Consider the following 16967-nt stretch of genomic DNA (forward strand, 5'->3'; position numbering starts at 1 on the left):
AGGCACTACTTCGGTCTTATTAATGAGGACTGCGCAGTTATTTTCCCCAAAATATATTTTATCATAAAGTCAACTGAAAGACTAAAAAACTTGGTATGAATTAATTGCACAGCAAGAGGGAGCAGATAGTATTTATTGACTTTATGCAAAAAGTTGTGCCTGAAAGATTAAACCGAGGAAAGTTAAATGAGACTTTTTAAAGGGCCAGTGTGGAGGTTAGCAGCTGGCTCATGGGTGGACTGGGGCTGCACGGAATCGAAACTTAACTGGGAAATGTGAAGTGAGGCACGACGCCTCGGCGGGTCTCTTCCTCGTCGCCTCGACCTCTCAGCTGTCCAAAGTTTTTCCGTCTTTGTCCCCTTGTGGACACTGAACATTGCCTCGGTTCAATGAACTTCCTCACCTCATACGGTAAGTGTGTATGTGTGTGTGTGAAGTTAGCCCACTCGCGCCATTATAGCCAGAGAAACATGCGGGGTGATGGCTTACATGCTGTTTATTTGTCTCTGTATAATATATGTATTTGACACGAACAGGCTCGGTGAGTGTCTTAAGACGATGTGACAAAAGTGGTTGCTTTCTTGCTTTCTTTTATGGAGGAAGTGGGCGTTCACCAGCTACATTTTATGGTCACTATCAACACAACATTTACTGTTTGTTTGTTTATTCGTTTATTTTTCTCAGGGAAGCATGGACCCTGCCAGACAGAAACGCAAAGAAGAGATAAGCAAATCTCTGATTTTTATACAGTGAGTTGCTCTTTTATAGTTGAGTGCACCCTGATAGAGAGTGAAACCTGCGCTGTCCTCGAATGACTCATATCCTTGATATTCAAAACTGTCAGTACTTTTTTAAGTTAGTATACATCTTGTCTTTTAGGTCTTCCTTGGCTTATCCAGAACCAGCAGCCTACCAGGTACACGCTGTTATTACAAACACAATGTTATGTCTGTCTCCACTGTCCTGTGAGATTTATGCATGATGTACACTATGATGAGCTGCTCAGATATCCCTCTGCACTTTCAGTTGTCTTTCTTTTGAAATTCATCTGTCTTTTCTTACAGTTTTCTTTTTTCAATTTCTGGCTGCATGTAAAATCAAGTACTTAACATATTTTGCAATTCTATTCTCAGAGACAGTGTTAAGCTTCAGTTTCTTTCAAACTCTGTCTTGCTTTTTACTTATTTGTTTTATTTAAAAGGCACTGTGTACAGTTTAAAACATAAATGCTGATGCACCATACCAGATTATAACTTAGAGCCAGTTCGTATCTGTAATCACTCGGCATGGCAGAACAAAGACACAACACAACGACGTGATAATACAAAGTTGTACGAGAAGAAGAGAAAAAAAAAGACACATGCAAGACAAATAACACACAACAGCACATGATATAAAGTGATACAAAGAAGATGACAAACAATACAACTTAAAACTACAAAAAAACTTACAAAACACAGAATAAATTGCTACACACAAGTAAAATTAAAAACAAGTTATAAAGTTGATAGGACGATATTCTGTGGTGCCGTTGAGGAGCAGAGACAACTATTGAAGCTTCAATCAGGAAACTAAATAAAAAATAAATAATTGCCAACAAATTCTAACATGTCAGAAACTGAGGTTCTTTTGAGAAGTGAGGAATGTGTTTGTGTTGCTAAATCTGTTGGCACTGGTCCATCTCAGGCATCTTTGGTCAACTTACAGGCACTAAGGCTTCACTATATATGGGTAGTTCTTTACTTGAGGTAGACATAGAGTCTCAAACTAACTGTGGAGGATGCATAATCCTAAAATACATACTAACAAAACTCCAGAGCTCAAGGCAAGTGTTTACACAGTTGAGCATTTGACAGTATTTTTAAAGCCATTGTGCTTCCTGTCCATGTGCATGAGTAATTTGACTGGGACCATAATAAAATCATAAAAAAGTATGACAGCTTTTGGCTGCAGACATTTAGATATGAATGATACAAATCTACACTGTGAAGTGTGACTACTTCAGTAACAACAGGCGCCACAGTTTTTGGGATACACCACCACACTATCATATCTCACTACTCTTTCTGTCTTCCTCCCAGGACTTCCTGACCCGGTTAGTGTGCAACCTGCTCGAAGAGGGCAACGCTTTATTCAAGGACGGAGAGTGGGAGCAGGCGGTGAGAGAGTTCACTGAGGGTCTGAATGTGTCCCGCTACGCTGCAGCCGAGGAGATCCAGATCCCCGAAGTTTTACTGGAGAGCCTGTTTGTGAACCGGGCAGCTGCCCACCACAGTATGGTGAGATACAGCTCAAATATAAGTCAACTCCAGGTGCACTAAACGCTCTTCACCCCTTAAATCCTGGATGGACGTCAGTTTTTTTGTGCTGCGTTCAGACACTTTTCACAAGCGTTTAAACCTCTGAAACCTGAGAAAATGGGTTTGATTGATTTCAAAAACATGGGGAAAAACACAGAATCTACAACTTAGCAAGAAATGTCCTACAAAATGCTAAAAATTACAAGGTGACCAAAAAATGACTGGAAAATTATATTAGATATTATAAATAAAAAATAGGTGAAGAATGTCCAGAAACACTCATTTATAATTGTTGGGATTAGATATTAGATGATTATTTTCTTATTTATTTGTTTGTTTTTTAACTTATTTTTAGGTATTTTTCTTGTCACCTTTTAACTAATTTCTTGTTGATTTCTTTTGTTTTTTTTGTGTGCTTATATTCACGTAATTTTCTCATAACCTTTTAACTACTTTCTGCCTTACACAAACAAAATAAATAATTGCCAAATCATTTTCTAATTATTATCTTAATTGCTGCACTTTTATATTATCATACTTCTGGTTGTGCACAAAAATATATTTGTAAAGTAGGTAGTGAATACTAGTAGTGTAGTAAAAAGCAGAATATTTCCCTCTGAAGTGTAGTGGAGTAGAAGTGGCATGAGATTAAAATACCAAAGTAGAGGAAAAGTTCCTCAGATTTGTACTTAAGTAAAGTTCCTCAGATTTGTAGTTAAGTACAGAACTTTAGTAAATGTACTTAGTTGCATTACAGCTCTGGTCAGCAGAGGGATGCACAGTAACTAAAATTACAATAACTGAAATAAATGCACCATGTATAGTAGCATCTCTTATCCCTGAAATTGAATTATCTGGATATTTTAAATACTCTAAAACCTCATATAAATTAGATTTTTTTAAACATTCCCCAAATGTAAAACTTATTTTTCTTTGTGTTGTGCAACAATTTATGGATTGTGGAAGCAAGATCTTTTTCTCTTATTTTGGTAAAAGTGCTCTCGACCGCTCGTAAAATTCTCTCTTACCTAAGAGAAAAGCAGAAATTAGAAAACATTGTTGAATCCCAAAAACCAATGGGCACAATTAAAACATAACAAATCCCAAATATGAGCAAAAATAAGAAAATTTGTTTGTATATAATTGCTTGCTGTGACTAAGTAGTAAAGGCATTTTGTAAACACCTCTTCACACCCAAACCTGGTCTGAGCGTGAGTCAGTCAGTTGTGGAACCAGATAGAAGTGGATCAGCCCACAATAATGACAGGTTAGAGTCATCTTCCACCTGTTTCAACCTAAATAAACATTATTATTGATCATTCGGTTGTGATTGGTCAATCATTCTACAGTGTGTTATTTCTGAACGGCAGTCCGCTGCTATCCATAACAGACCGTTGCAACGTGCGCATTTATGATCGTAGACGCATAGCCGAAGCAGTAAAATCAACTTTTCAATCAATAAAAAATCAAATATGAAATTTCACAATCACATTTTTAAAGCAGGGAAAAGTCATGGAATTATTGAAAATGATTGAAAGTTTTGGGAAAGTAATGGACGTTGTAATGAAATTGTCCTCCATAAACCTTTCATGTAATGAAATGTAACAGAAAATTCTTTTTTTTTTGTAGCTGTTGATGTAATTTAGCTTCAATATGTGTCGATTTGATGTTTTGTTTAACATCTCGTACGTTTCCGAAATTTCTCCCCGCCCTCACTCAGTCCATGTGCTGTAGCTATCTGAAAAGATGTTTGAATAGAGTTTGAATCTGATATGGTTAACAAATCGCTAAGCAAATTAGACAGGAAAAAAATGAATTGTAAGTCCTTGAAAAGTAATGGAAAAGTTTTGAAATTTTGTCCATGAGAATGCGTGGAAGCCCTCTTTAAAAATAATGAAGTCTTTAGGAGGTAGCTTTATAATAAGTGGGATAATGTTCAGTGACCGGATCATTTTTGGGAAGTGAAACCTGACAGGCTGATGTAAGACCCTGAGGTGAAGCAGAGGGGTGTTGAATCATCTGGATGAGTTTCATGTCACAATAATAACCCAAAAATGACCCGCTAACTGTACAATATCTCTTAGATAACAGTCCATTGGTTAGTATACTTGAGCGTCCAATCATAATGTTTATTGGCTAAATAAATTCTATATTTATGCTGCAGCAGGTGAAAACCCAAACATTATACAGTGCAGACTGAAGCACCAACACCAAGGCAATATATGAAAGTTGTCAAAGCGGGGGAGACATTCATCAACATGATAAGAGTCACAGGGAGGTTTTTAGAGTTCAAGGGGAGGCCGAGGCACATCTGGGAGAACCTGAGAGTCAATCGAAGGCTCAGTCCACACGTATACAGGGATTTTTGAAAATAAGGCATTTTTCTTTCAGTTTTGGCCTTTCAGTCGGATTCAGTTCAGTTTTATTTGTAAATCATATTATTACAAATCACAATTTGCCTCAGAGGGCTTTACAGAATACAACATCCCTCTGTCCTCTGTCCTCTGTCCCTCACAGCGACTAAGGAAAAACATCCTCAAAAAATTCCTATAATTGGGGAAAAATTAAACAGTCTAAATAAAACGCATGTAGCTCGAAATATTACCTTGGTGGTGATTTAATTTAATATTTATGAGAGTGTAGTTTAGTGTGCAGACCCTGTTATTTTCTCTTGTTTTATCTCGTCTCTTTTTGTCGTCTGGATTTGCAGACTTTTTGTTGGCTTTTTGTCGACATGCAAATGGCGCTTTAGGTCACCAAAAATGAACCTTTTGTACAACTCCTTTTTAGGATTTCTGAAACTCCATCCACAACTTCTTCTTCACTCTTCCTTTCTCTTTTTTCTGATCTTTCTTCCTCCCCTTCTTCTTCTTCTCCCTTCTTACTTTCTCCTCTTCACCCCTTTACAGCTGAGCTCTGAAGCTGCTTCTAAAAAACAATACGGATCTGATGATGACCTCGAAAACATGTCCTTTATTTTCATGTCTGATGTCCTCCACAGGGGGATTATAATCGAGGCGTGCAGGACTGCGACGCAGCTCTGACGGTGTGTAAGGAGAGCCGCAGGGCCCTGTACAGGAAGGCACTTTGTTTGAAGGAGCTCGGGAAATACAAGGAGGCCTACAACTGCACTACAGACTGTCTGCTCATCTCTCGTCTGGTAAAAAAAGGAGAGGATGAAAATGTAAACTTAGTCTGACATTTATCACCTTTAAAATCAGATGGCGGAGCCTGGCTGAAACTCTTTTTTGTACCAGAATAAACACGTGCACGATCATGCTGCACAAATTTTACAAACTGAGCTCTTCCAAGGAGCAAACAAAAATGGATTGATGCATGCACAATTAAGCTATAGCAAATTCACGCTTAAAAAAAAAAAAAAAAATGTCAAAAGCCAAAGAGATAATAAGCTCTTATGCTTTTTTTTTTTTTTTTTTTTTTTTTTACATTTTTTGTCAATACGTTGGTTGCACCACATGGTAAATAACACAGTGTTGTATTTTTTATTTTATTTTTTTTGTGCAGTAAATTGATTTGTTCTTTCTGTGTTTTAACTCCTGACAGGACAAACAGGTGAACGAGCTCGCACAGGAGCTGGCCGTCCATCTGGGACTAAAAAACCGGAAGCCCTATGTTGTTTCAAATGTCAGTAAAATTATTATTGTTAAGAATTTATTCACAGAGTAGTACAAGTGAATAATGTGAATGGATTTTCTCAGTCTTCAGCTCTGTGATGGCCAAATAGAGCTCAGTTTAGGAGTGGGCAATGCTAACATCTTGTAATTTCAATGTATTTGTCATAGAAATTATTTGAATTAAATGATTTTTTTTTATCATCAAGTAAATTAAATTCCTTTAGGCTTACAGATGATAAAATCCTTGAAAATACAGAAGCAATGGGTTTATAGCACCCAGGTATATTAAAGAAATGTCTACCACATTAGATTCAGTAAAGAAAAATCTTTAATCATTGATTAATTTTGTCTTTTCATGGCGTATGTTGTGATACTGCCAAACATGGTGCAGATTTGTCCCCATTTGATCCTGAGTTTGTTGTGTCTCAGATGTCCTGTCTATTGTGTCTTTCCCAGGAGGGAGCACTTATCAGGAGAGCTGTCACAAATGGAAACACGACTGCTGAAACCATCCAGGCGAGTTCCACAATATCTCTTTACATTTACCACTGTGCATTAGAAAAATGTAAATATATGATTCCTACAAAGTTCTACATCACAACATTTACTAACAAAAACATTTTGATTCCTTAAATATTAAATCCTCTTAGCTGACAGTGATTTAGCATCAGTGATTATGCATTTTTCTCCTGTTTTTCATTTCTCATGTCCTCATTTGTTGTATTTAAGCTTTTTTTCCCTGTCTTACTTCCAGGTGTCTGCTGCTCATGTAGGAAATGGTATGAATCCTCTGAGTGGCCTCGCACCAGGTGTGAAATATTTTTCACTTTAACCTGATCAGAATTGTGTGTTTTTAACAATAGCATGTATTTCTGGAGCGTTTGTGGCTCAGGAGGTCGAGCAGGTCATCCACTAATTGGAAGATTGGTGATTCAGACCCAAACTCCTCTAATCAGCCTTTTTTAAGTGTGCTTGGATAAGATACCAAACCCCAAATTGCTCCTGATGGCTGCCGTTGATGTGTGATTGTGTATGTTTGCTGTAATCCTGTATGGTAGCCTCAGACACCAGTGTGTGTGTGTGTGTGTGTGTGTGTGTGTGAGCGTGTGTGTGAATGGATTTAGTTTTAAAGTGCTTTGAGTGCTTGGAAGAGTAGAAAGATGCTATACAAGTGCATTCACTGTTTCCCACATTTGTTTCATGATTAAGTTCTCAAATTTTGTACTAAACTGATTACATATGATCTAAATAAACTCCCTCCTGCTTCTCTTCAGTCAGTTTTCCCTGCATGCCTCAGTCCTCCAGTCCCTCCCCAACTCCTGCCGTCCCCTTAGCACTTGACTCGCTGGACGCAATCGAGAACACGGAGCTGATGGGAGATGACTTGGACAACCTGCTTGACTGTGTCCCTAATGAGCCGGAGCCAACTGAGGTAAAAATCTGTGTTTACTAGTCTTCAAGGAAAAACACTGCACGAATAATCTTCTGTCCCTGATAAAGGAAAGAAGGAGTTCTTGGTTATAGAGGATAACTTAACAGGAAGAGCATGTGATTAGTGGTCGACAGATCATCAGGGCCAATGTTTAGCACTTTGCTGATTGTAGCAGCGTATTTTTTTATGATCACTGATAAAAATTAATGAATAAATTAATTAAAAAGTGCAAAGAACGTGTCAGCATGGGAGGAACTTTTACTTTGTAAAACCTTCGGGAGCTATTTTTATTTAGTCATTTTTAGTTAATAAAGTTTATTTGGGTTGCTGGGAACTTGCTGTATTTGATGATGAAAGATTTAGTTTTGATTAAACATTTGCTAAAGGTGTGTTGGAGTTTGTTACATTTCAAACTCTATTGACAGAAAGATTTTTATATTTATCGGAAGTGCCTATAGTTTCCAAATATTGGTTATTTGTCTCATAAACTACTAATAATTAGTACCGGTATCAGCCTTGACCTCTACATGTGCTGCATTACTTCATCCATTTTCACTCCAGTTACCTTCTCCATGTTTTTCAGAGCCCCACCCAGGCAGCATTCTCGGTCCCCAGCAGGACACCCACCTGCCAACAAACAGTCCCCTTGGTCCTGCCCGCCCCAACTCCCCAGCTTCCCCCGGCCTTCTTCAGCTCGGCCGTCAGCCAGCTCAACGCCCTGGACTCCTTTCCAGGTGTTGGCTGCAGCACCACAGGTTCGACTCTGGATACCCTAGACGACCTCTTGACCCCTGGAGCTGGTGATGGTGCTTTAAACTCGACCTCTGTGGCGTTGGATGCTCTGGATGGTCTTGATTCCCTGGATGACTTCTTGGATACGACTCCAAGTGCTGCTGCTGCGAATGAGTCCAAAACCAAACTTGACACAGGTGAAAAGTCCCTCGATGATCTGCTGGATGAATTAGATCCCCTGGAGACTCCCTCTGATCCAGGTGGAGGTGAAATCCCTAAAATTGGTGTGAAAGCTCTGAATCCGCTCGACTCCCTCGATGCCCTGGACTCGTTTTCACCGGTTGAAGGTGTTGGCGCAGTTTTGCCACCAGTGTCTTGCGGGGAAACAGGCCTGGACTCGCGCTACAATTTCAGCTTAACAGGTGATAATGAGTTCTCGGTGACTTATTATATTATTGGCAAAGCCTGATCTTTTTTGTTCTTTACAGCCAACAGCAGATCAATGAAAGACTGATATTTTTTAGACAAGGACCTACTCCTTAAATAGATATAAACAGCTAATTCTAAGGTACATGACTATATATGTGTATTTTTTTTTTCATTTCTGCCAGTATATCCCCTTAAATCGTACACACTGGACCTTGCAGTTCTCTCTTTTTTCCAATATGTCTTACCAGTGTTTGTGTTAAATGGGCTAAACATGTGTGAAGTGTGTACTTACTACATGTATACATAATTTGTTATTTATTTTCTCTCAGGTAGTACAGGCTCTCAAGCTGCTGCAGCTCCAGTGCTGCGACCACCAAAGAACAACTACAAAGTAAGACTGACTATCTGGCTTGTTACCTGCTCGGTTGATGTCTGTTGTATTTGGCATTAATTGGAATCTCATTCTTACCGCCAACAGGAAAAGGAGAGGAATAACCAAATGTCAGCTGCTGTCTCTAACCCACTGTCCTCCACCCATGAGTTCCTGCAGGCCTGCGCTTCCTGTTTCCCTCGTAGAGGTACGTAGGCACTCCAGGTCCGTCGTACACTAACTTCAGTGTCGCAATAAACCACAAAGGCCAGGCAGGTTAACGCCCTTTGATCTCCTCTGTGTGAAGCTTATCCTGAAAATAACTCCTGCATCCTGTATCCCACCTTTAAATGTTGCAGGTCAAGGGATATACACATTTGTGCATAAGCCAGATCTAGTCCACAGCTGTCAGCGAGACATTCTGTTATGTAGAAGAAAGACAGATCCTCCCACGGAGTGGACCAGAGTGCGAAAGATCCCCAATTGGACTACCTTTACTGGGCCGTTTGTACTTTGCAGAGGTAAGGATCTCAAAATCAATTTCACGAATCATATCAAGATCTCATCTTGTAAATGTTGTGTTTTCTGATTATTGTAGTTACATGGACAGTAACTATTGACCCCCAAATCAAAAAATATACATTTCTCCCCCTAACTGTAGTGCTTTTTATCAATCTAGATTGTTTTGGTGTGAGTGGCCAAGTGTTTGAGATATCGGCCGTAGCAATGTCCGTCTTCTTTCAGTATAATGGAACTAGATAGCAGCTTGTTGTGCTGAAAACGCCTAAAAATACTTTGAAAAACTCAACAGCAATGTGTCTTTCCATAAATGACCCGGTTACTCAAGATAATCACAGTTGTGAGCAGATTTTGAGGAGGACGCCATTAATGTTTACATCTCGTGCTGTCACGAGCCTTTCATTCATGAGTAGATGCACACATCCTTCTGGACTGTAATACTGGAACGATTGAAAGAGGGAACCTGTAATAAAAATAAGTGATTAACCTGTTTATGTCCATGAATGTGTGACAGAGTGAGCTGTGTATGTTCTTATTTGTCAGAGCTGCTGAAGTCTGGGGATTTGGGTGTGTGTAAGTACGGAGAGAAATGCACGTTTGCCTACAACCAGCTGGAGATTGACGTTTGGACAGAAGAGAGGAAGGGGACGTTGGACCGAAACCTGTTGTTTAAAAATGCAGAGTTCAAACTAGATCCTGTACACAGCATCCTCCGCCTTCTGCAGGAGCACAGGGGCATGTTCATGTTCCTCTGTCAGGTTAGTGATCTGTCCGTTATACACTAATCACGTGTAGTATTATTTGATTATTGTCTTTTCTGTTATTTAATGATTAAGAATTTGTTTTATAAATCTGTAAAGTATAATTCTGACTAAAATATCTAAACTGAAATAACTTTCAATATGTTAGTTTTTTCTGTATACTGTAATATATTTTGAAAAGCAAAAAAATCCACAGTTGTTGCATGGTATATATTTGTAGGGTGCAAAAGATGACTTATTTAACAATAAAAAAATAAATGGATAAAAAAAAAAATTAAATAAATAAATGCACTTACTCATCAGTAAAAAAAAACACATATATAAATGCGTAATTTGTTCAGTCATTTCAACATGTCTGTTTTTGTGTACCTCTCTTTCCTGTTTTTGTTTGTTTGTCCTTCTTTTATTTTTGTAGGAATGCTACGACAGTAAACCTAGAATCATCAGTAATCGCTGTAAAGAAAGTCACACCATCTGCTCTAACTTGGCTGCTCGCCACACCTTCGATGCCAATAAGTGAGCGTGTTTACAACATATTTGTCACTGAGAGTCCTCGTCCTCTGACCCTTGCTCGTTCCACTCATACACTAGCTGTTTCCCTCTTCATTTCATCTTAAGCACACTTTGATTTCTCCCTCTCAGGTGCTTGGCATTTGTGGTGCGGACCCACAGTGTGAGCTACAGAAAGGTGCGACCGCTAAGCGCCCTGTGCCAGCTGGATTTGTGCCGCCAAGCCATCCGTTACGGCTGCCAGAGAGAAGACAGCTGCTTTTATGCCCACTCCCCCATAGAGCTGAAAACCTGGAGGGTGCAGCGAGACACAGGTGCAGTCTGTCTCTCACACACACACACACACACACACACACACACACACACACAGTGGAATAATTGTATGAAGAGTATTTGGATTTTCTTTCTACACTTTCTGTTTGTCTTTGTGTTTTTGTTGACTTTATTTCCGTGTTGTTTTCAGGTATCAGCCCTGATGAGATTGTAAAGATATCAACAAAGTATCATGACAAGCAGGATCAAAATGCAAGCAAACAGAAAGGAAATAGAGTAAGAAACCATTTTCTGTCATTTTCATAGGTTTATAGAAACAAGACAATGTTTCTTCATTTCAGTGTTGGTGAGCTTGTCCAGCACCTTTCTTTTTTTTTTTTTAAACAATATTTTTTATTGAAGTTTCAACTGCACATAAAAAAGCACATCAATGTACAAATATGCATCCCCTCACACAGTCAGACATCCCACAAAGAAAATAAAATGAAACAACAATAATTATAATAACAATAACAGATAACAAATAAACCAAAATACATAAATTAATTAGATAAGAAATAAAGAAAAAATATAATAAAAAAATAAATTAAACGAAATTGAAATAGAATACTAAGTAATATAATAAACAAATAATATATGTCAACCTCTCCAGCCTAAGACATGTAATCAGTGATGGTGGTTCTATATTTTTCCAACATAGTACGATCATTCTTCTTACATTGAGATTAAAATTAATAGAGAGTGTGTTTTATCATTTCAGCTTATTTTAATCGTTTATTAATGTTATTTTTGAATTTAATTTTTTTTAAATTTAAAAGTAATAATTTTCTTCAACAGTATCAAAAAAAGCTTGTTTTTCCAAATTTTGAAATTATAGAGCAATCATAAATATTAATTAATTAAAAATCTGTTGTTGTAGTCAGACAGACTCTTTTTAAAAATGTTATTTGAAATTATTTTATCATTTTAATGTGGATTTTGGCAGATGAAAAGTGGAAGATGAAGAAGAGATATCTATCACTCCTGTGTTTGTTTTGCAGGTGTCCTCTGGAGGTGGTGGGATCAAATCAAAAGGAGGAGCAGCTGGGAAAAGTCTGAATATGAAGATGAAGTTTGTCTGTTCAAATTGCTGGCGGGACGGCCTGATCAGTGATCCAGACAAAGCCCTCAAATACTGCAGTGCAAAGGCCAGGCACACGTGAGTTAAAAAAATATGTAATGCATAGTTCCTCAACTGTATGAACATATGCAGATTTTAAAAGAAAAATTTTTAGGCATAAAGCTGGTAAAACACAATGAGCCAAAATGATTCCTCTGTTTTCCACTTGATACCCGTCTCATTTTCGTGTCGTCATATTCAGGTGGACTAAAGAGAAATGGGTCCTGCTGGTCAAGTCCTTGGAGAGAAGTAAATGGGTTAAGGTCCGACCGCTGCCACATGCCAAGAACTTTCCTCTGCAGTATGATGTACGCGTTCTTCCTCTTAAGCAAATAATTTCAACCAAGTGCATAACAAACAATCCCACATTGATGAGCAACCTTCTGCCCCAACCCATCATGCATTTCATGTCTTTTATGTTTACTATACTATAATATTTGTATTTCTGGTGTTTTTAAAGATGGAACGTGTAGGTTAACCTGTTGTTGTACTGTTGAAAGTTTGCGCTGCACCATGTGACGCATCTTTAGCAGCGTTGTGTTTTCTCTCGGCAGATATGTACCCAAATTTTGGAGAAAAGGAAATGTAACTACTCTGGAAACTGCACTTTTGCTCACAGCCAGGAGGAGAAGGAGATGTGGATGTATATGAAGAATAATGACTGTAAGTTAATTAAATATTTGCTTATCAGTATTCCACTGATTTGAGTGTCATACTCCGTAAACAATGACTATGTTGATGTGCAGTTTTTTTGTCCATATTCTGAAAAAGACAGTATTCTTACAAGGGTATTTACAGGGCTCATGAAAGTGATTATTCCACTAATACTTGTGTTTAGGAGCAGCTGTGCACACTCTGATTAACGTGTCCTAACATGTGCATCACATCCAAAAAAGGAAAAGTGGAGCAGTTCGGAGCCACTTGTGCTATTTTGCTTTTTTGCATCAAAATATAATTTTTCAAGAGTTTTCCACCAGTGGTGGACTTTTTTGGCTGTGTGTTTCATTTCTGTAAACACTGTCCTAAAAATGTTAGCGTTACAATATTTGCACATATTCAAAAGACTGTTGATGTTTAAGTCTTTTATAATATTTAAAAGCAGGATTGTTTTGTCATCTGAGCAGAAATGAGAGCTTTTCTTTTGAGCATGCATCTCTACACGACTTTGCAAACTGTTGGCTAGTTTGTTTATGTACAAGGCGCCCATGACAACGCACAGAGCTGACTTTGAACAGGCACGAGACTGTGTGTCGCAAACTGGCGTAAAAACCCTATTAAGATGTATATTCCAAATGCTTTGTATGTATGCACAAAGAATGTTACTCAAAACAAAAAAATATTGGCGTATTGCACGACTTATTCGGACAATGATACAGCTGGAAAAAGGTCAAATTTGGAATATCGTAATATGAAATATGCTGTTTACATGAACAATATCAAATTCGAAATATTTCATTATTCACAATAATAGTAAAAAGTTGTGTGCATGTAAATGTAGTCAGTTTTTTTGTTTTTTTTTTAATAAATGCATTCCTCTGTTTTGTCCAAACTTACCGCCTACATTACCCATAACTCAACTCACCCACTGAGAGTTTAGAGATGTTTTGCATGAAGTGGCTAATGAAGCCTCGAGCTGTAGCATCTAGCAGAGTGCTACAGAGTTTTGAAATGTTGCTAAAAAGGCAAAAAAATCTAGATGACAATCTGTAAATGTGTAATAATAAATCTCACCTAAAGCGCTGTGACTATTGTCAGAGTGTTAATAAATTTGTATTCATGCCTTTAGTGCGGGAGATGCAGCAGATATACGACATGTGGCTGACAATAACCGCCCAAAACCGCCAAACAGATGGAGCCACGCTCACGCAGCCCGTTCCAGAGGAAAAATACATCTGCATGCCAACTGACTATGCTGAACTGATGGTGGGTACACCTTTGCTTTCAAAGACCAAAAACAGATGCAATGGCACAAAGTAAAACTTTCACATGTTGTGTTTCCTGACTAAAATCACGCCGATGCTTCCTCGTTGTGTTTCAGAGTAGTTTCCACTGCCGTCTGTGTGGTAGGCACAGTAACAGCGAGCGGCAGTGGCAGCAGCACATTTCCACGGAGAAGCACAAGGACCGAGTGTTCAGCTGCGAGGGGGAGGACGAAGCTCTGACGTGGAGCTACCGCTTCCCGGGCCCGTGCTTTGAACTCTGCCCAAAGTAAGACATTTACCTGGATCCGTTTTTGGATTCAGTCGCTGTCAAAATAATTAATGCCAAAGTCCACTTTGAGCACCACAGGGCAACTATAAACACTATAATAGTAATGATATATTTTTTTGAAGGCACTTTTCAAAACACTCAAGGGCACCTTATGAGTTAAAAAACAACAGTGTAACAACAGATTAATTAAATTAACAAGACAAATTTACAGTGTACAAAAAACATTATGTATAAAGGTTTAGTGTGTCCGGATCAAGCTGTATATGCAAGTTTAAAAAGATGCATTAAATATGTATTTTTGGTTTGGATGAACTGTCCCTTTAATGTTGGGTTAGACGTGTGTAATGTGAATGGAGTCACTCATAGTGACAAACAGACAGATTTATCACCAAATCTGAAGAGCATCTTTCATTGTTTTGGTTTTACAGCCTACAAAATGTACTATTTTGGTTCACTTTTAGTTGTTTTTAATTAAAACATTCATATAAACTTCTTATGTAACACTTGCTCTACACAAAACAGCAGGCAGACAAAGTTGGCATCTAGCTGGTAAACAGAGAGGAGCATTTAGCAGCTTCAGAGCCAAATATTTTTATCTAGAGGTGGTGGAGATTAAAACAGATCTGTGTCTGCTGGATGTGGAAATGAGCAACTGTCTGCTCACACGATATCAACTCCAGAAGGATACAACATGCCGTTGTTGTTTTCAGCTTGTTTTGCATGATGTAAATGTTCGACAGGTTGGATGGTGGCTGTCCTGACGGTGTGAGCTGCGACTTCGCCCACAGCTTAGAGGAGCTGCAGGAGTGGACCGAGAGACGGGATCTCCTGCGACGGAAGCTGGCCAAAGCCAGGGACGACATGCTGATCATGCCTGACGAGGTTGACTTTGGGAAGTACAACTTTTTACTTCAGGACTGAGATATTTTTTTTTACTTTGTGCGCAAATAACTGCCAAACTAGCATTTAAGTTTATTTTTAAACTAAAGTCATGACCAAAGTCAGCAGTTGACATGATCAAATTTGCTTTTCCTGCCAAAAATGCACTTGAATTAATACATGAACAAATGTATTTGCATTCTCAAATTTGCCATATACTCGACTTTCAATTCTAAGATATGTGTTTATCTTTGCGCTGTTTGGATTGTTTTCAGAGCCTCTTGTATTTCTCATTTCTGTCCAGCCTAAAAATCAGAAAAAAGTACTTTGTGTTACGAAAGACACACCGTTCATCACAAGAAATTCATAAAAGGTTCATATCTAACATAACGTTAAGCCATAAGAATTCTGTTGCATTAAATTTTGTTCTTTTCTGTTTGTGTCATGTTTGAGCAGGGAGTAACTTTAACCGCTTTAATTACACCACAGTTCAGCGAGAAAGATGTGGATGTTCGTTGCCTTAAATGTGAATTGAAATTCTCCTCACAAATGATTTCTCAAAGACTCAATAAAGGCTGTCACGTTCAGTACTGATTTATACTCAAGCAAAGATGCAGTGGGTTTTTGTATTTTTATGGCACTTGTTTTATTTAAAAAACAAGTCTTTTTTTTCCTTTTATTTTAAGAGAGTTTTGTGGCTTTTTGCCTTTTATTAAGATCAGCCCGCTAAAGTGTGAAAGCGGGAGAGAGAGAGGGGATGACATGCAGCAAAGGGCAGCAGGTGGGAGTTGAACCTGCGGCCGCTGCGATGAGGACACGGCCTCTGTATAATGAGAATCTATTACATAAAAAAAAGCAAGTTAAAATATGATATTAAGTAATATAAATTTATGGTAGATGGTAATATCAACTAAATGTCAACAGGAATGCAGTAAATGTATATGCATGTGTGTGTGTATATATATATATCTCAAGGTTTTTATAGTTGACTAAAATTAAACTAAAACTAGGTGTGAAAAAAGTAAACAGAAGTAAAAATCTAAACTAGACTTTCAGGATTTTTTTTAAAATTAACATTTATAAACAATAAAAAATAAATTTAAATGATAAAACACTTCGGAAACTAAATGAAACAGTTGAAAAACAAAAAAATAGACTTAAAAAAAAAGAAAACTCACTAACACAATTGTGTACCTTACAAACTAGCTAACATAAAAAAAGATGTACAGGGAATATTTTTAGTTTTTGTCAGTTTGGTCAAATCTGTCTACACAACAAGCAAGAGGAGCCATAGGTGCATAATATACCTCTCATATAATAATAATAATAATAAATAATAATAAATAATAATAATTATTATTATTATTATTATTATTATTATTATTATTATAAACACACTGAAACTAAAACTTTTTAAATAATTTAAAAAATAATATTTTCTTGTTAATAAAAAATAAACAAACCAGTAAAAAACTCAGGAAACTGATACTTAATTGAAACCAAAAATTAAAAATGAAATTAAAAGCAAAAAAACCCCCAAAAAAAAAACTTTTTTTTTAAAAAAATCTAGCATATTAATATGTAAATAGTTGTAATCTAGTGATACATGTGAAGTATTTACTTGTAATTTACAGAATATTTTTGAAGTGTGGTTTCCTTGCTGAAACTTCCTCCTCTATACTATCTGCACTATAAGTCTTTCTATTTATTGCACTACTCAAACACGTCACTAGATGGCGCGGGGAGCTTTGGTGTCC

At 37.6% G+C, this 16967-nt stretch overlaps 1 protein-coding gene across 1 annotated transcript; it reads left to right on the forward strand.

Moving 5' to 3' along the window:
• Positions 1-230: 230 nt before the first annotated feature.
• zc3h7ba (zinc finger CCCH-type containing 7Ba) lies at positions 231-15815 on the forward strand. The gene is made up of 23 exons (XM_042504333.1): positions 231-411; positions 685-749; positions 880-916; positions 2082-2279; positions 5302-5460; positions 5865-5945; positions 6392-6451; positions 6690-6744; positions 7210-7367; positions 7951-8521; positions 8858-8919; positions 9007-9106; positions 9258-9419; positions 9961-10175; positions 10594-10694; positions 10821-11002; positions 11152-11237; positions 12002-12159; positions 12323-12428; positions 12675-12783; positions 13907-14043; positions 14159-14328; positions 15072-15815. Exons 2-23 carry the CDS (start codon positions 691-693, stop codon positions 15250-15252), a joined length of 3147 nt encoding a protein of 1048 aa, XP_042360267.1. The 5' UTR covers positions 231-411; positions 685-690; the 3' UTR covers positions 15253-15815.
• Positions 15816-16967: the final 1152 nt, after the last annotated feature.

This window comes from Plectropomus leopardus, chromosome 17, assembly GCF_008729295.1.
Source record: "Plectropomus leopardus isolate mb chromosome 17, YSFRI_Pleo_2.0, whole genome shotgun sequence".
Taxonomy (NCBI): domain Eukaryota; kingdom Metazoa; phylum Chordata; class Actinopteri; order Perciformes; family Serranidae; genus Plectropomus; species Plectropomus leopardus.